This window comes from Zootoca vivipara, chromosome 16 (assembly GCF_965207765.1).
Source record: "Zootoca vivipara chromosome 16, rZooViv2.hap1.1, whole genome shotgun sequence".
Lineage (NCBI taxonomy): Eukaryota > Metazoa > Chordata > Lepidosauria > Squamata > Lacertidae > Zootoca > Zootoca vivipara.
In genome coordinates, this window is record NC_142599.1 from 3,413,530 (window position 1) to 3,433,400 (window position 19,871).

General features: G+C 46.1%; 1 protein-coding gene across 29 annotated transcripts in view; it reads left to right on the plus strand.

The window, feature by feature from the left end:
* NCOR2 (nuclear receptor corepressor 2) overlaps positions 1 to 19,482 on the plus strand; it is a 361,690-nt gene extending 342,208 nt beyond the window's left edge. For 17 of the 29 annotated variants that reach the window (XM_060269894.2, XM_060269901.2, XM_060269898.2 and 14 more), the window contains 9 exons: positions 1,188 to 1,334; positions 1,839 to 1,987; positions 4,082 to 4,290; positions 5,528 to 5,671; positions 6,730 to 6,875; positions 8,673 to 8,726; positions 11,087 to 11,317; positions 13,280 to 13,456; positions 14,872 to 19,482. In XM_060269894.2, the coding sequence (XP_060125877.2) occupies positions 1,188 to 1,334; positions 1,839 to 1,987; positions 4,082 to 4,290; positions 5,528 to 5,671; positions 6,730 to 6,875; positions 8,673 to 8,726; positions 11,087 to 11,317; positions 13,280 to 13,456; positions 14,872 to 15,053 (1,439 nt within the window). In that variant the 3' untranslated portion in view covers positions 15,054 to 19,482. The remainder of the gene's footprint in view (positions 1 to 1,187; positions 1,335 to 1,838; positions 1,988 to 4,081; positions 4,291 to 5,527; positions 5,672 to 6,729; positions 6,876 to 8,672; positions 8,727 to 11,086; positions 11,318 to 13,279; positions 13,457 to 14,871) is intronic. The other 12 variants (XM_060269904.2, XM_088659399.1, XM_088659395.1 and 9 more) reach the window with 2 other exon arrangements.
* The last annotated feature ends 389 nt before the right edge of the window (positions 19,483 to 19,871 follow it).

The window sequence follows — 19,871 nt, forward strand, 5'->3', positions numbered from 1 at the left end:
CACATCAGTGAGGCTTAGAGTGGGGTTTTGTCACCTGGGCAGCCCAGGTCCTCCATGCATACTGCCCACACATGCTTGTGCCCCAGGGAGAACACTTTGGGCCTGCTAACACAGCAGTTTGACTTCAACTCTGAAGGCGCACTCTGTTGTCTCTCAAGACAGACATGCCAACACACAATACATGCATCTAGGACTTTCTTTAATGGCAGTTACAATCTCCAAAGTTTCCAAGCTCTGAAGCACGTTCACATCAGACTACACCCTAGTTCTGTATATCTCTGCCAATGAAATGACATCTTCTGAAAGTTCAGAAAGCTAAGCCGCTGCATAGTACTATGGAGGTTCCTTCTGAATTGAGCCTAGAAGCGATTTGGCAAACTTTTGAGCTGAAAGTACCACTGGGGTAATATGATCATAACAGCTCGTGCCAGACATCACTCTGGCTGCTGTGCTATGAACCAGCTGAAGCTCCCAGACACTTCTCAATTGCAGCTCCAAGTAAAAACGTCTGTAATAATCCGGCTTGGATGTAGCTTAGGGCATGAATGGCAGCAGCCAGGTCCAGTTTCTTTAAATATGGGCACAACTTGGCACGCCAACTAAAGCTGATGGAAAGCCAAAGCTGTAAGTAGGAAGACCTAGGGAGTGAAGCACTTTGAGATGTAAGGATGCAGATGCTTCCACAGGCGACAGAAAATTCACTTGTGTTGCAGGGGGTTGGATTTGGTGACCCCCCAGGCTCCCTTCTTCCAACTCTAGACTCTGTGAGGTTTGATTATTATCTCTCTTTAAGTTGCATTTTGCTTTGAGAGCAGCCACATGTTATACCTACAGCTTCTCTACTTAGTTTTGCTTCCTGGTGTGTCAGCCTCTGGCTTTCTTTCTGTTCAGGAAAGAAGCAGGTGCATTTGCCCCCTGTGCCCCTTTCCTCTCCTTCCTTCCCCATCAGTAAGTGCCACCAAGTTTAGAACACAGAGACAAATTGCTTTTGAACCACCAGGTGCTGAGTAAGGATGGAAACCTGTTATAGGTTTTTATGGCTGTCAGGAAAGTCTTTTAAGGGTTTCTTTTGTCCATCCCTCTGTTAAATACAGTGCAAATCTTTTACAACTGCTGCATTAGTGCTTAGAACGAAAGGGTGTTGTTGCCGTTTTAAAAGACCCTTTGCTCTTTTTCATGCCCTCCAGGTTTCCATGGAAGCTACAGCCCTGATGGCATCGAAGCAATAAGTCCTGTGAGCTCACCCAGCACGCTCCATGAGAAAGGGGCAAAGCCATCCCAGGATGCTGAGAAAGGGCGCGGGGCGGAGCATGAGCCGCGGGTGAAGCAGCCAGGTGAGGGGACTTCCTGGAAAGGGCCACCATACACCTAGTAAAGATTGCTTGCAACACCTCTTTGCCCCAAAGCACCACCAATAGCAGGAACAGCCCAACCTAACACTCTCCAGGTGCTCTGGACTACAATTCTCAGCACTCCTGACCAGCGGACAGGCTGATGAGATTTGGAGTCCACACCATTTGAAGGGCACCATGTTGACTATCTCTGCTAGTCAGCACATAGCATTGATTTTACTGCTGCTTGCAATCTTCAAATCAAATTGTCGCCTCTAAAATGTTTGACATATCGTCACTGACGCTTGACATTCGGTTTTTGCCTGTCTGCCTTTGCTTGCTTTATACGTAAGGGATTATTTTTCTTGACTTAAAGGAAAGGTGAGAGCTCTGGAAATGGGTGGACTTTGTGAATTTTAAAAGAAGCAGCAAGCATCTGACCAAGATGTATTTCAGGTGTCTTAACTCCTCCTGGGCTGCTCTGCCCATTTTTGTCTTTCCTCATAGGTTCTCTTAAACCTTCCGCAGCAGAAATCTCACAAATACAGCAGCTCCACCAGCTCCCTGAAGATCGGCAGTCTCCAAGCCAGCCATTCCAAGGGTCGCAGAGCGCCAAAGGCCACCAGCGGGTCGTCACGTTGGCTCAGCATATCAATGTAATTAGCATTAGTCACTTAGCCTCCCAACGGATGCTACACAGGCTTGGAGGGGGAGGGCTAAAGCCGTACTTGTTTGGAAAGAGTCCATAGCCCACAATGCCTCTCAATCCCAGGCTAGGTTTAAGCAGAGCTCCTGTAAACACAGTCATTTTCTATTGGAAGGAATTATCCATGCAGCCCCTTCCAAGACTCATCCATGGAGCAGACTTTGCCTCTGCTTTTAAGCTCAGAATAAATGACTAGGAGGTTGCGGCATGGCTGACTCGTGCAGATAAAACATTTTCATTCAGAGTATAAACTGCCCTGCAGTTGTAAAGCATTATGTAGGACCAGCTAACAACATAAAATAGCCGACTCGCCTGCCAAAAACTTCATAAAATTTATACACCACTTGATTGTGAAAAACCTCAAAGCAGTTTACAAAATGACAAAACAGTAAAATCAAGAAAAATTACAACCCTGCTTTAAAACATACAAAAGTTATAATATTAAAGATTAAAGTTACCTCAACTTTCTAAGCATCTGGGTAAGGTAAAGGTAAAGGGACCCCTGACCATTAGGTCCAGTCGTGACCGACTCTGGGGTTGCGCGCTCATCTCGCATTATTGGCCAAGGGAGCCGGCGTATAGCTTCCAGGTCATGTGGCCAGCATGACAAAGCCACTTCTGGCAAACCAGAGCAGCACATGGAAACACCGTTTACCTTCCCGCTGTAGCGGTTCCTATTTATCTACTTGCATTTTGAAGTGCTTTCGAACTGCTAGGTTGGCAGGAGCTGGGACCAAGCAACGGGAGCTCACCCCGTCACAGGGTTCGAACTGCCGACTTTCTGATCAGCAAGCCCTAGGCTCAGTGGTTTAACCACAGCGCCACCTGGGTCCCACAAGCACCTGGGTAGACTTGGCTAAACAGTGAAGTTTAGAATCATAGAGTTGGAAGGAGCTTCAGGGTCATCCAGGACAACCCCCTGCAATGCAGGACTCTCAGCTAAAGCATCCGTGGCAGATGGTCATCAACCTCTGCTTAAAAATCTCCAAGGAAGGAGAGTCCACCACCTCCCGAGGGAGATTGTTTCACTGTTGATCGGCTCTTACTGGCAGAAAGCTTTTCCTGATGTTTAGCAGGCTCCAAAACGAAGGTGCCTGCTTCATGTCATCTTAGGCAGGGAGTTCCAAAGAGTGGGTGCTGCCAATGTATTTGCTTGTGAATTGAGAATTTCCTCCGTGTTTTGCTGAGCCCTGGAGCTCTCTAGAAGCTGCTCAGGGGTTCCTCGGTGAGCATATCTGGAATGACAGGCAAGTTTCCTTGATAGCCAGCCTTGCCCACCATTGCAGCTGATCTTTGCCTGCCACGCACAGCTGCAAGCAGGGAACTAGCTCTGTTCTGCTGTTCCCTCAGTCCACACGGGGCAGTGGCGAGGCCCAAGTGGGCATAAGAGCATTCAACCTTAGAACCAGGGGTAGGAATCTTTTTCAGCCCAACATCCTCATTCCCTTCTGGGCAGCCTCCCATGATGCATCCCAGCCAGACAAATGAGGGGTGTGGCCTGGGTGTGTGTGATCTGGGGAAAGTCCCAAGGGCCAGATAGAGGGTTGGAGGGCCGCATTTGGCCCCTAGGCCTCAAGTTGATAAACCCTACTGTGGAGCACACCCCAAAGTCCAGACATTGTTCCACAGTAGGCACACAGGGTTTCACTGAGGAAAGTGCAAGTTTGGAAAGGACTGCCCAAGAGTGATCCATTCTTCCCTAAATAAGGGATCTGGTTTTCCCTACTACATTTTTGGTGAGGAATCTCTTCTGGCACTGCAACCCTGGCAGGGGTCAGACTGTTGTGGTAGGTCTTTCTTTGTTCTGCAGCAGCCCTATGAGTTCCCACCCCCAGAAAAGAGAGGGGAAAGTGCAGAGATGCCCTTCCAGCATCTGCATGGGCCAGATTGCAGCACACCACCCACACAATTGGTGCTCACACAGCGCCTTGGAGTGGGAGCACTCGCATGCCACCTGCATCCTAAGCCTCTCTCATAGCAGGCTGCTTGGACCGCACAAGGAATGACCTGAAGACAAAAGCAAAGCTGTGTTCTCTTCTTGCAGGAGGTTATCACCCAAGACTATACGCGCCATCATCCCCAGCAGCTTAACTCCCACATCCAGACCCCTATGTACCCTTTCCCAGGGTCTGTGCTGGATCTTCGGCGAACTCCTAGTGAGGCTTACATGCAGCAGCAGCAGCAGCAGCAGCAGCAGCAAATGGAGCACATTACAGCTTCAAGAATCTCCCCCGAAAGTGAAGAAAGCAAGAGGTGAGCCCGCTTCGTCCCTGTCTCTTTGCCATTAATTGCCTGTTGCTTGGATTTCTGTCTCGCCCCATTCTGATACCTCTGGTGTGTTCCAGCCAAAGTTACAGATTTGAAAGTCCCTTTGCTAGGGCGAGAGGGGAAGGCACAGGGTTCCACTGAAGCAAATGGAGTTTAAGATCAGGGAGATTGTATACAAAGCTCAGGCAGATATAGAATCCAAACCCAAAGGAGCACAGGTATCATCAGTGAAACAGGGGACCTTGGGACATGGCAAGCTGCTTCACGCATCTCCTCACCTCCTCCTACCTCAGGAGCAAAGGAAGCCGGATGCAATTCCTGTCTGCTGGATTCTTGCTCTGCAAATCGCAATCCAGCAAGGCCGGCCCCCTCCCAGTCTGTGAATGATAGAGAAGGGACTTTTTTGGGATCCTTCGAGCTGAGCCCCAGAATCATCCTCCTTGCCTTCCATACACTCCCCAAGGCAAGTTTCATAGGAGCACAGGAACCTGCGAATGCTGAGTCTGTGCAGCCCACTTTGACTGGCAGCAGCTCTCTGAGATTTCAGGCAGAGTCCTCTCACAGCCCTACCTGGAGGTGTCGGGGACTGGACCTGGGACACCTGCATGCAAAGCTGCAGCCCTTCCTCTTGTACTGAATCGCAACAGTAAGGGAGTTCCACAGATGTGGAGCAACAACTGAGAATGCCATCTGCACGCCTTCCTCTTACCAACTCCGTGCACAGATGTCACAGACTGGAGAATACCCTCTGAGTGTTGCTCCAGGGAGCGGCACCAGCCAGCAGTTAGGGAGCACCTCGTTCAAAAGGCTGGCAGTTGCAGGACTTGGAGCTATAGTTTATATTCTGATGCAATAGAAGCTCTTGCCTGTTTTGGACTAGCAGTAACTGGAACTGGCGTTATTCTTTCTTTCCCCCAGAAATCATTTTGCAAGCTTTGATTGAGAGCACCAATCCCCACAATCACACTCATACTGTATAGTAGTGTCCAGTTTCAACGTAAGGAAATGACAATAGGATATGGAGAGGAAAGCCCAGAGTATTAAAGCCTTGCAGGTGTGGGGTGGTGGTGTTTTGCCTCAGCCTTCCCCATAGCAATCATCCATTTCTTCCAGTGCAATTCTGTCACTTTTCTGCCCCACCCCTTTACCTACACCAGCTCTTCTGTGTCAGAAGGAAAGGAGAACTGTGTGGTTCACAGAGTCACGCTGCTTGCTTCCTCAGGTCTCCCGAACAGATCAGAACACCTGCTGCTCCAAACAACTGCATAGAGCCCGTCTCTCCACCAGATGGGGTGGGAGAAGCCGATCACGTGCGAAATGCCACATATCCCATCCTGTATCGAGAAGGGGAACAGCTGGAGCAGAGGTAACGGAGGCAGCAGGAAAGTGCAGCAGCTGGGCTGTCCAGTGGGAGTTTTCTGAGGATGATCCCGCCTGCCCACTCCACCCATTTTGTATTCTCCACTGGGCAACCAGTGATTTTTGTCATTCTCTTCCAAACAACACTAGCTCTGTGGTTGGGCAATCAGGATTTTCAATTGTGCATTGAATGCTGGACATCCCAGCTTGGTTAAAACAATCTTCTAAAGCTGCTTTACTCTTTCAGAAACCAATCATTCAATGCATCCAGCATTTATTAGGGAAAACAGATGGGATCTCTTTAGATCAGTGGCATGCTTAGGCATGGTTGTGAGAAGCATAGGAAACTACCTTACATGGAGTAAGACCATTGGGTCCATCTAGCTCAGTATTGTCTACACTGACTGGCAGCAGCTGTCTGAAGTTTCAGACCAGGAGTCTTTCCCAGCCCTACCTGGAGATGCTGGGGATTGAACTGGGGGCTTCTCCATGCAAACCCGGGGCTCTTCCACTGAGCTATGTCCCTGCTAATGTGGCAGCCTGTGGGCTCACCTAAACCAGCTGTGTGCATTGTGCACTCTGCATGCGGAACAGTGTATAAGTGAGCTAGGTAGGTGTGTACATGTTAGTGTTAGGGCTCATCCACACCTCCGCTTGTCCCATGCCTAGAAAGCATGGGGGGAGCAGTTTTCTGCTTTACCCACAGTTTCAGCACAGGTGACAAAACATAGTTGGAGGTACTTTAGGATAAAACTGTTCAGACGTTGTGAGTTACAAAAGTGGCTCCTGGGACCTATGGTGATGCAATTTCATGATGTCACTCAAAAATCTTGCCACATTCTCCACAACATCATTCCTACAATTACAGTATTCAACAGATCAGTCACCCCCTTCCAGGAACATGTATTACTTTTAGTGTGAAACTGCTAGTAGATAAGGAGGTTGGGCCACTTGTTATTTTAGAGAGAAATCCTGGGATACATTTTGTGGTCAGGGCTCTCTAGGCCGAACATGATGGTATCAGGATTCCAACAACATCAGTTTGATGGGCTTTCAATTGTGCAGGATGGGCTCCAAATCTCCAGGAAACAACGTGCAACCACCAGCCTTCTTCAGCAAACTGACAGAGAGCAATTCTGCTATGGTGAAGTCCAAGAAGCAAGAGATAATCAAGAAACTGAGCACAAACAGCAGGAGCGAGGCAGAGTACAGTAAGGACTTCTCTGAGCTGGGATTTTATTCCTGTTATCTGTGGGGGCTGGGCAGGAGTGATGAAGAGGTGGTTACATTTGGGGCTGCAATGTTGAGTCAGTTAATCAGATTTAATCAGCTAAAATATTCTGATTGACCAAAAGAGTTTCCCTGATGAATTGATCAGCTTATTTTAATTATTTTTGTGCATGTACGTGTAAAAGCTGAAGATTGCAAGTGTCATTTTTAGAAGGGATATTTGAGTGTGAGAGTGAACAGGGAATGCCATGGCACATGCATCAAAATATTAAAAAGTAATTACTTCTTTACATATGCAGGTTTATTCAAATATAATCAAATAAATTAATTGACAAACAACAACAAGGTCCCAAAGTAGATTGCAACAATATAAAAATAAAATCAGGTAAAACAGTTAACAGATCGGAAGAAAAGGGTGGCCTTAATATAGGTATAGGTAAAGGACCCCTGGATGGTTAAATCCAGTCAAAGGCGACTATGAAGTGTGCCACTCATCTCACTTTCAGGCCGAAGGAGCACTAGTGTGCTTTCAAACTGCTAGGTTGGCAGAAGCTGGGACAAAGCCATGGGAGATCACCCCATTGCACGGATTCAAACCGCCAACCTTCTGATCAGCAAGCCCAAGAAGTTCTGTGGTTTAGACCACAGCGCCACGCGCTCCCTTATGAACTCAGGGCTCATCCATACTGTTGTTTATTGTGGATAGTAAGCTTCTTATGCACCCATTAATTCCCTGTTGTTAATATAACTCACCCTTCCAATCACTGCCTTCCCACACTTTCCCCTCTCCCAGTCCAGATTTTCCCATGCCCTCTTTGTTTCGGAGAATCCCTGGCATGAGAAAATCCAAATTGAGGGAGAGGAAAAAGTGAGAAGGCAGTGATTAGGAGAACGGCAAAATGGAGTCACAGGAAGCTTAGTATCCACATTAAGTAGCAGTATAGAGGAGCCCTGGTTTCATTTGCTACAAATGTCATAAACTGATGAGTGCTGTCAGTCCTGCCTGAATCCGTACTATACACTTAAAGCATCTTAGACAGTTATGACTTCCCTCGAAGCATCCTGGGAACTGTAGTTTGTTAAGGGTGCTGAGAGTTGTTAGGCAACCCTTATTGCCCTCACAGAACTCCACAGGGATTGATTCACTCTGGAAATTGCAACTCTGTGAGGGGGACAGGGGTTTCCTAACATCTCTCAGCACCCTGGGCAAACTACAGTTCTCGGGATTCATTGGGAGGAGTCATGTGACTCAGCCAGGTGGCTGCTTTCAAACCTCTAAAGAGCTCAACCCTTCTTGGAGTCCCAGTGACAGTGGACAATTTGTATTTGAAATGCTTCCCATATTAACTACAAATTGATCTGTATTTTAATGTATCCTAAAATGCCAAGCAGTCACTTTCCATTTTATCTGAGCCACTCTTAGAACAATTGTGTTGGACAAGAGAGTTCCTCTTAATATTGCCAGTATCCCAACTGCATCATCATGGCTTCTTCAAGGAGTGGCTGCCAAGTCCTGCAGCCTCTCGCTTGTGTTTTTCCCCATAGAGGTGGGAAATGAAGAAAAATGGGAGGTGGCTTCTATTAGGCAAGGTGTTCTGTACTTTCAAGGACAGCAAACCCAATTCCATCTTCGCTCTCAAAGATAAAAAGTATTGGGCTTTTATGCAACTCCTCCTGTTGGAATGGTTGGGAGTTACAGGAGTTTGAGTCTATAATTAGCCTACCTGGGAATGTGACTTGTGCTTGAGGTTGTCTCTTCTCCTCCCCCCCCCCTCCAGATGTCGGGCAACCTGGAACAGAGATCTTCAACATGCCGGCCATTACTGGAACAGGTACAGCTGTGCTTCCCCCCACCCTGTGTCTGACTCTCCCATTCCACACAGGACTCTGCAGATCACAAATGTCTTCAGATAATTTAAGCATTACAAATGTGGCCATGCAGTCTCATTGGGCAAAGTGTCAGGCTCCTGATAACTCAGCCATGTTTCTGAACAGCTGTACAAGACAGCAGAAGAGAGTCATGTGGAAGGAGTGGTGGAGGGAGCCATTTTGTATGAGACTGGTTGTCAAAGAACTCCCTTTAAGGCACCTATGTGGAAATGGGGAAGTCAAGCCAGGAAGGCAAATCATAGGCGGGATTTAATGTTTTATGTTTCTACAAAGAACATTCTTTCTCTTCCATATCACTCAGTCTCTCTTGAAAGTTTTGTTTTATTTATTTTGGTTCCTCTTGCCCTGGGAACGATTAGCAAGCCACTGACCCACAATGCCTCCTCTGGTCTTTGTGCATTGCCGCACCTTAACTGCATGGCTTCTAATGACTCACAATCGCAATACCAACACACACACACACACACACACACACACACACACACTTGTCTCCCGTATAGAAGTCCTTTTGTCCTCACAACCTCCACCATCAGAAAGTGGAATCGAGCTGGAATGATGCAGATTGGGTGGCAGAGTTTGAATTTTGGGAAATCCAAGCCACACAGTAGAAGGAATGGGTTGTATCCAGTATATGCCCTCCTGACACTTGGACCCATTGAAACTCATGAACATGCCATATAACTTAGTTGGATACAGCCCAATGATTCCCATGTATACTAAGGATGGAAAAGATGACAATAATTCACTTTCAGATTATGTATCAGCAGTTTCTCCTGTGAGGCGTAGAAGTTGGGCATCACCTGCCTCCTTCCTTTTTCTAATGACAAAGTTTGTGTTTCAGTTAGAAAGGATAAATTTAGAGGAATAATAATAATTTTATTATTTATACCCCGCCAATCTGACCAGCACACATAAAACATAATAACATGTCAAACATTAAAATTAAGACGTGTGTGTGTGTGTGTGTGTGAGAGAGAGAGAGAGAGAGAGAGAGAGAGAGAGAGAGAGAGAGAGAGAGAATGAATGAAAGCAACCAAGCAAGCACTGATTTTTTTAAAAGGGTATTGGCAACGGGAATCCTTTGAGAAAAGGGAATTGACAAAAATCTGACTTGAAAAATATATTCCACCCCTTTCATTTGGATCAAATCTTTTATACCAAGATTATTTTTTGAAAGAAGACACTCCTGTCAATGCCCACCCCACCCCAGGGAGATTATCTTTCTTGGTTGTCCATACCAACCTGCCCAAGTAGGAAGGTGAACTTGCCTGCACATCTGGAGTGGAGGTCTATGTAACATGGTTGTCTGCGGACATCCAGCATCTCACTGACACTCAATTGCAAAAAAAGTGTTTTTGCATCTGGAAGTTACAACATCCCACCCCTTTCAGCAAGGCTTATTTCCAAGCAAGTATGCTCAGGAATGCAGCCTGAAATGTTCTTAGCCTGCATGCTGTCCCTGGGAGAACATAATTCTTTTGCAGATCTGTAGCAATTTGCTCTCAGAGCATTTTCTCCCATATGAACATCACTTGTGCTGTGATAGAACGTGGTTAACGCTGCTCTTTCAGCTGCTCAGCGCTGTGTTTAAGCGTGTCCAGAAGCAGTGATGTCACACAACTGAAATTCCTCCACTTAGAGCAAACGAAGCCTGTCCCATCACGGCCTCAGTTAAATGCCCTGCTCCCGGGTGATTTGCATGAGCCCACATGACATGTTAACGTTTCTTCAGCTTATGCTGCTGGGAAGGCACCCGGGGAAGCATTCCTTCCTCCTTGGGATTGCTCTGTGTCTCAATCTGCCCAAGGGATTGGATTCAATCTGTTGAAACGAATGGATGTGACTAATTTAGGTCCATTAATTTCAATGGGTCCAATCTAAATAGAATTTAGTTGGAAGACAACCCAACCCACTGGATGTGAAACTGGCACACACAGCCCTCAGTCCTTTAGTCTGTGTGTGTGTGTGTGTGTGTGTGTGTGTGTGTGTGTGTGTGTGTGGTATCCCAGAAACAAAAAACTGTGAGTAGTTTCTGCTTCCTTTTTGGTGTGCCTGAAATCTCCTTAGGGGCAGACGAGAAGGTGGCTGTGCCGCGGGGTTTGGGGGAACCAAGAAGACAGCCGGACAGTTTGTTGCTTTGCAAGAATGTGCTGACTGTTTGTTTCTTCCCTTCTCCCTTGTCGCCTTTCCTCCTCCTCCTCTCTCCCCCCCAACCCAATTTCTTATTTGGTTTCCCGTTTCCCCCAACCCAATTTCTCCCCCCTCCCTCCTTTCTCCTTCCCCCTCCTTCCACACCTCCCAGGGTTAATCAGTTGTAGGAGCCAGTCGGTCCAAGAAAACTCCAGTACCAACATGGGGTTGGAGGCAATTATTAGGAAGGCCCTAATGGGTAAATATGACGAGCAGTGGGACGAGCGCTCTCCTCTCAGTGCCAATGCTTTTAACCCTCTGAATGCCAGTGCAAGCTTGCCCGCTGCTATGCCTGTAACCACTGCTGACGGACGGATGGACGACATGCCCTCCTCCTTGCCAGGTCTGCAGCCCTCCCCCTTTGGTTGCCCTTTTTGCTGTGTTATTAAACCCTCTCTTTGTGCTGTTAACCCCTTTCTCTTTGTCTTCTCAGTGGTTTCGTGTCTCACCCCCACCCCAGATCCTTTCTCTTTAAGCTTTTGGGCATTTACTTTCTGTTCCCATTTTTAATTACACTGATTAATTAATTCCTGGTTTGATAAGAAGCACTTTAATTTGGTAGGCTGGAAGTGCCATTTTGCTTTCTCTGAAACACTGACCATTGGTGCTTTCCTTTCTCTTTTTTTGGTGGGGAGGGGTGCAATTGTCAGAAAGGCTGAGGGGTTGAAGATGCTGGGGTCATGGAGGAAAAGCAGGAACCCCCCCCCCCAACTCCTCTTCCAGGATTGCTGGGAAGGGCCAGGATAAGTGAAGGGAGGGTACAAAGGAAGGGTGTGAACAAAGTACATTTTTATGGCTAAGGGAGAACTATGTGTTTATGTTCAGCTGTTTTCTTAACATCATGCTGTCAATACACACAATTACAAATGCAGACTTGGGAAAAGTGTGTCCATGGTTTGTCTGTTTGCTCCTGCCTTTTGTTTGTTATGTCCCACCCTCAGAAAAACAGAGAAGGAAATGTTTCCTCCTCCCACCACCCATAGTTCCTCACCTAGTACAGCAACAGAGATCTCGCAGCACAGCAAGTCAATCTATGGCTTACTGGGACTGCACAACATGTGGGTGCCAAGGGAGCAGCTGGCATCCACTTTGCTCCTTCCCAATCCTTTCAGCATATCATCTGAGCCAGGGGCCTGTGGTTAAATACTCTCCTCACTAACCAGAAGCTGAAAGCATGAACAAACCTTGGTTCCAGCTCATGGTTAGTGAGGAGATGGCTTAATCACAAGCTCCAATTCAGGCAGGCAGCAAAGTAAAACCTTGACTTCGCACAACGCAAGAGTAAGAAGGACCATCAAGCAACAAAGCTGTTGCAAACTTCTCTCTGGGACAGGTAGGTAGCCGTGTTGGTCTGGTGTAGTCAAAACAAAATAAAAAAATTCCTTCCAGTAGCACCTTAGAGACCAACTAAGTTTGTCATAGGTATGAGCTTTCGTGTGCATGCACACTTCTTCAGATACGTGGGGATCTGGTGACTTCTGTTTCAGTGTATCTGAAGAAGTGTGCATGCACACGAAAGCTCATACCTATGACAAACTTAGTTGGTCTCTAAGGCGCTACTGGAAGGAATTTTTTTATTTTGTTTCTCTCTGGGAGTCCACACATCTTTGCGATTGTGGCAAGCCATAGTTTGCCTTGCTGTGCTGAACAAACCATTTGTGCATGTGAAAGCAGCCTTTTCCGGAGGTATTCTATGCCGGACCAGGAGCTGCACATCCAAGTTGCAAGTGCTGCCTGTTTGCACCATGTTGGCTTTCCACAGAACGTGCATTTGGTAGCACATCCCCATGCAAGGTGCCTGTTTGGGTGAGCACCAGAGGATGTGTCCCATTAAAAGCAGCACAGTGCAGATAAATCACACTTGCACTAAGGTGTGCATTAGATCTTGGAGATCTTGTCCTTGTTGTTCCCTGTCCCCAAAAGGGAACCAAGGCTAAGTGCCCACAGCCTTAAAGAGGGATCTCTTTCCATGAATGCCTGACATCTATCTATTAGATACCAAAAGGAAGGGACACACCCTATGATGCGCTGGGGGAGGGGGGAGGAGTTTTCATTTTGCATGATGGGAATCTGAATCTAGTAGCAGTTTGCCCATCGGCCACATACTGAATTCGCGGCCAATTTTTTGAGTTGGAAGGATTTAATACCTGTGTTTCCCAGCTTTCTAAATCTGCCCTGCTATCTGCTCAGCATTGTTTTCCTGTTCCTGTCATTAAAGAGCCCCTTTTAGGGCACCAAGCCCTCCCTAGTCATTTGAGAACACCTGGTCACCATTTGGTTGTTTGAATGGTGCTTCTTTTGTCAGGAGGAGGGAAGCCAAAGATTGCTGCCAGAGCCAACAGCCGCAAGGCCAAGTCGCCAGGACCAGGCCTGTCCTCCTCTGAGAGGCCACCATCTGTGTCATCTGTTCATTCAGAGGGAGACTGTAACAGAAGGACACCTCTCACCAACCGCGTCTGGGAGGACAGGCCGTCATCCGCAGGTAACAAGAGAAGGAATCTGTTTGTGCCATGTTGGCTGCATCTAGTGGCTGGAAACAGTCAGGAAGCACTTTGGTTGGGGTTAGCAAGTACAAAGATGTGAGGAAAGGAATTTCAGGGAGCCAGAGTCAGCAATACAAGTGAATTCCTCTGATGGATTCTTACAAGAAACCCTAATTGTCTTAGCCAGAACTTTCTTAGCTGCTTTGCCATGACCGTCAAACCAACCAAGGTATGTTCATTATTTGCAGTTAGTAATTGCAGAAGTTATCAAATAGGGTCTGAGTTCTGTTACAATTTGCTGGAAGACATCAACAGGATTTGAAGACCTGGTCATAAAAAATTGACACAAGCTCGTCAGACAATTGCTATAGAGCAATTGTCTATAGCATCTCGGATAGCGCTGCTCAATCTGTGAGACGATTTCAGTTTTTACATGCCCCGTATTTACCGTATCTACTCACACTTGCCTTCTATTAGAGGACATAGGGACGCTGATATTGAAAAGTGATTGGTTTCTGATTGTTCTGACACTTCAAAAGTGTTCACAAAAATGAATAATGAAGGTGACAGGTCACCCTGCTGTGGTTTAGCCAGCCCATCAGTCATCTGCCGTACAATGCAAACAGGCTTAGCCTGGCCATGCTGCAGCAGTTTTCCTCCTCAAACCAACCTTCAGTTCAGCTTACTCTTTTCATGGTACCTCATCTCTCTAGAGCAGGCATGTCAAACTTGCGGCCCTCCAGATGTTTTGGACTACAATTCCCATCTTCCCCAACCACTGGTCCTGCTAGCTAGGGATCATGGGAGTTGTAGGCCAAAACATCTGGAGGGCCGCAAGTTTGACATGCCTGCTCTAGAGCTTTCTCATTGACCCAGTTTAGATGCTACTGGCACTTGGGAATCTCTGGTTAAACTGTCCAGCACCTGCTTCCCAGTTATAGGGCGGGAAAAGCCAGTCATAGCTATGTTCTCCAATATACACCTCATGGTTGCAGCATTGAGGACCAATTCTTATAGCAATACTTTGCATGCCTGACACAACTCACATACTGCCTCCTCTCCTCTCCTCTCCATTCACATGCAGTGCAGGCTAAGGTCTAGCATCTCCTGGGTGGGAATGAAACCTGGTGACCTCTGCTCCCAACAAGAAAATCCAGCACTCTTCTAAAGAGCCTGTCCTGATGCTGTCTGTCTGTCTGTCTGTCTGTCTGTCTCTCTCTCTCTCTCTCTCTCTCTCTCTGCGCCTTCTAGAGGTGGGAGAGTAATAAATGCTAGGATCAGTGCCACATTTTTGGGAAAGTATGCAAGAAAGAAAAGAGGGAGGCTGCTTCCTCGAGAACAAAGAATTTGAGACCTTCCGGGCCAGTGGTTGGCCAGCTCTTTGACCTTGCCTTGTCCTCCTGTCTCAACGCAGGTTCAACGCCATTTCCATACAACCCACTGACAATGAGGCTTCCCACGGGCCTGGTGGCAGCTGCCCCTCCACCGCCTGCCTCCGTTCCGCAGGGCAACCCCAACAGCCAACACCACGGCTGGGAGGAGGAGCCCAAGCCGCTGCTCGTCTCACAGTACGAGACCCTCTCAGACAGTGAATGAGAAGGGAGAAGAGGAAGCGAGATGGAGAAAAAGCCCAGCAACAAATGGACAGATATTGATAGGTTGGCTGTTGAGTTAGCCCAAGGGCTTGGGGATTGTGGTTGGCTGTCGCAGAGTGCAGCTGTCCTAGCCCAGGCGCAGGAGCAGCACTGTTCCAGTCAGCTGATATCATTTGTCACATCTGGAAGGGGAGTTGGGGAAAAAATCTCTTCAGTTTTAAAGCCTTAAAAAAAAACAAGCAAATGGAACCCATCCCAATCCTCTCTCCCAATTTGGTGCTGATACCTTGAGCCATTGCAGCAAGAAATTAAACCAAGCTAATAGGGGGGGGCAGCAGTGGGGAGCCCTGAAAGCTGCCCCAAGGGACTGTAACCAGTCGCTGAATCTCGGTTCCTAACACTCAGGGGATTCTAATTCTGTCCTTCAGCCCAGATGAGAGAGGGGAAACGGGGGGCCCATTGGGAGAAGGTGGTGTGTGCTGCTTGCGTATTCCCACCTCTGTGACCCATCTTTCCTCTGCACACTGTAGTGGCCTGTTAATCCAGTACTTGAAAATAGGATTCATTCAGCTGCCCCTTCCTTCAACCTGCCTCTTTTTTTTACCTTCACGAGGGGTTTCACCCATGGAGTCGCATGTTGGTCGTGTGGGGAGACAAATCAGAGCGGCCCTCTGGAAGAAAGTGTTGGTTTCTTCTCTTTCTCACAGTTAAATAAGGTTGTTTTATCTGCACCCATAGAGATGTATGGAGGGGAGGGAGCTTCACCTGACCTTTCAACAAAAAGAGATTCAGGCAGTAATGCTCTGGATGCAGGAGCCAGAGGACAAGCCAAAAAGGGAAAAGAAAAGGAATTTGGAGAAAGGAATGCTGGGTTTGCATTGTAATTGGAACGGATTCCTCTATATTGGCATTAGCTGCAGATAGAGGGGGGTGGGAATGGGAGAAGCAGCTGTTTTGAATATGTCGTTTCTTCAAAACAATGCTGTGCATATGGTCTACAGGGTATATTTTTGATACCTTTGGCAAATGATGTGTTTGCGCAAGGAAGGACGTTAAAAACAGTGTTATATGCTGCTTTTCGGTCTCTGCTCCTGTACAAAGAGGATTTCTATGTTGCATGCCAGCTTTTGATGGGTTTGTCCATTGTATGGAACTGTCAAGAGGTAACAATGTTCCAACAAAATGGTTCTGTAATTCAGTAGAATGTATTAACTTAGTTTTTTTTAAAAAAAAGAAAAAGAAAATGAAGAAGTATATATATAATATATTATATATATATAAATATATAGTCACAACTGTAGGGCCCTTACTTGCATAGTTAACACTCCAGCATGGAGATAACATGAACACTTTTCAAGTGAGATTTGTCTCTTTTGGGAGCAGTGAGAGAGGCCAAGACCCTCACAGGAAGTTTACATGTTTTTGGTGACTCGCCCACAGTGTTCTGTTTTTCCATATTTGTGGGTGTTTGCTTCTCCCCCAATCATAACACTTAGACTTCATTTTTCATCATATATATTCTCCTTTTTTCACACATCATTTTCAGTCTGTACCCTAGAGGGAGCAGATCTGGGCATAGCTGCCAAGTTATCCCTTTTTTAAAGGGAAATTCCTTATGCTTAATAGGCTTCCTTGCGAGAAAAGGGAAAACTTGGCAGCTATGGATCTGGGGAACAGTTTCTCTGCAGGAACAGACAAGAGTCATGTTTTCATAAGCTGAGTATTTTGACACAGCATCCAGGGAACAGCAACATCACAGCACCAGAGGTTTTGTACTGTGTGAGTTTGTTTCTACAGTGAGATTTGCTATTTTGTTTTCCTTCTCACCCATCTTTCTCCCACACATCATCCAGTTCTGATGATAAAATTGTTGCTTGCTAAACTAGTTAAGACACACAAAAATGTGGAGGTTCTGTGCAAGAACATCTACTGAGAGAATCCATCTCATTATCCTGTAAGCCTCTGCTCCTAAAACACTTGTCCCCAGCAGAGCTACAGTTCTTTCAGAATGACACTGAGCTGCCTCCATTTTCATGCCCTGCAGGGCTTTGCTGGTTGCTAAAGGATTGCAAAACCAAAAATCCCCAGCACAGGTGTTTGGTACAGATCTACCACCATGCAAACTGCTCTGAAGAAAAGGGCCAGGACATTGACCAGGTTAAAAGGCAGGGCAGAGGAGGAATTATAGAGCAATGCATGGCATACCTTTCCAAGTGCTGCTGCTTCTTAGCTCAGCTCAAGTTGCATATGGATTGCAGGAGATTAAAACAGCACAACCACCCTTTCAAAAGACTGCTTTGTGAACATGTACCCAAATTGGACTCTGAAATCCCGGGTCAGGAGAACCCAACTTAGGCCCACCACAAGAAAGCGAGTAGAAGCTGCCTTGGGCTTCTATCAGGGCCCTTCCCTTAATGCCCAACCCTTCCTTCTAGAGGCCCACCTGAGGATACTTTTCTCACTGGACAGGAAATAGTGCTGTGCATTCCCACACACAGAGACACTATTCTGTATATTGTACTTACTCTGTCTGCATAGACAGTGAAACAATTTGCTCATCAGCTTATGGGAAATGTCATAACCCAGAACCGAGCCACAGTTGTGTTAGTGACAAAACAACCACCAAACCAGTACTTTGTGCCTGCATGCTGTTTTGTGTCACTTCATCCAACTTGCATTGTTTTATCATTGTTTTATACACCACCTTTGTGTGTTCTTAGCAGAAAAGTGGTTAATGAGTTTTATACTGAAATATACTTAGCCGCATGTGCCTAAGACCATTCTTGCAAGAATGCCAGCGATACGTGCTTCTTCAGTCCTAGCAAGAGGCAAGACCTGAAGTTTTGCCACTTTGGGGTTCGTCAATGAATGCCGCTTAAAATGCTGGCTCTGCCACAAGAGCTACAGTTCACAGCAGTGAAACCTTTAAACCTTTCCCAGTGACAGAAGGCCCACTCCCTCCACTCTGACAAGGAAAGGGGTGCCCCCTACTAGCATGACTGGATGCTGATTGTGCAGCGTGGGGCCAAATAGCTTGCGGAGAGGTGAGACTTAGCTGGGATTACACCGTGTCAGCAGTAGCCTGTTGACACAGATAGAGTTTCTGCCAGTGACTGTTCTGCAGTGTTGACTGTCAATCTTAACACGAAAGCATCTCTCCTGCCATCAGTTCATTTAGGCCAAGTCAGTAACTCTTACACAATCATCCTAATTTGCAATCAAATAATAACTGGAAAATAGAGCATGTTTTGCTCAACAAACCCAGTGATAGACGAAGCAGCATTTATTGTGTTTATTGGACACTGGCAATATAAGTTTACCTGCACAGCTTCCCTCTCCTTCGTCCCTGTCACTTCCAGCCACTGATTTTATTATCTTGGGGGTGGCCTCATACATAAAGTTGTTACCTATGCAAAGATAATCCCTGTGGAGTCCTTGTGCAGGGAGAATGTTTATTTTACCACAAGCACATAAATCAGAAAGCCAGTCTGCTTGGCTTGTGCTTGTGTTGCTTCTTACATCATGGTATACATTCTTCTCCCTACACTCAGATTATCTCCATGTAGGAAAAATATTGTGCAGGGTAGGTCTAAGGTTCTTTGTGCTTTAACCAATATTTACCCTGGTTTTTTAAAAATATACATATTTATATCACTGGTCCAAATTCCCTTGGTTGTTTTTTTTAAAGTGACATACACAGACTTGCTGCCCACAAAATTTTTGTCTTACTCATCACAGAACCATTTGCACAGATCAGATAGGATTTGCTCATAGCTAACGAGGTTATTTTATTGTTGTTGTTAGACCATGTTGAATTTGTGCCGCTTCACGTAGCCTTTCCTTGACCGACACGTTCACCATTTTGGAACATCATCTCTTGCCACTGCTTGCAAGTTGAGGTCATGTGTACATTCCACTAAGGGATTTAGGAATAGCCCCTCCTCCCTTCCAAAAGTTTATTCCCACATTACCAGACATTGTACATTCTCTGTACATGTGTGTGTGTATATATTTATATATATATATATACTCTTGGGTTCTGTGTATACATATTATTCCATTTGCGTGTGCATGTATAAGAAATACATACACACACATTTTCTTTGTGCCTGAATCAGTGGCCTGGCACATATCCATGTGTGTACTTGCACGCACAAGCCAGATCTCGGTAAAACCTAACTCACTACAATTCAACCAAATGCAGACGAGCATCGTCCCCACTGACTGTTAGCTCTGCGTAAGGTGAGCACCGAGCACTGTGTGTTAGCTTCAAAGGAAAGCCATCCTTCATAAACAACTGTCTGCATAATATGTGTCGGTTTTAGTGACATATAGATCTCTGTTGTGCTACCTGGCTATGATTTTTTTTATTAATTGTGCAATCAAGAAAAAAAGGAAGTTATGTTAAACTATTAAAGTTTGAAGTGTTACCAACTTTGTAATTTGTACAAACACATAAAAACAAAAAACAAAAAGAGATTAAAAGGACAATTTTATTGTTTGAAATGTACAAGGGGGAGGGTGGGAAAAGAAATCTATCTTTTGTACAACCAAATTGTGCATAGTTGTTTTAAAGCAAGTTGTATGATAGAATGGACTGTATATAGAAACTGCTAAGTTGTAAATATTTATGCAGCTTGCTCGAAAAGGTTGGGTTTTTTTTTCTTCTACTGAAAGTGAAGTTTTTGTTCACTGTTGTTATTTTGGTTTTTTGCTCTACATGCCCACTAAGCAAGCACTGTGGGTTTGCAGTGTCAGAGCACTGCCTTACTGTTTAAATAAAAAAGAGAGAGGGGAGAAGCTTATTGCCAGCAAAATG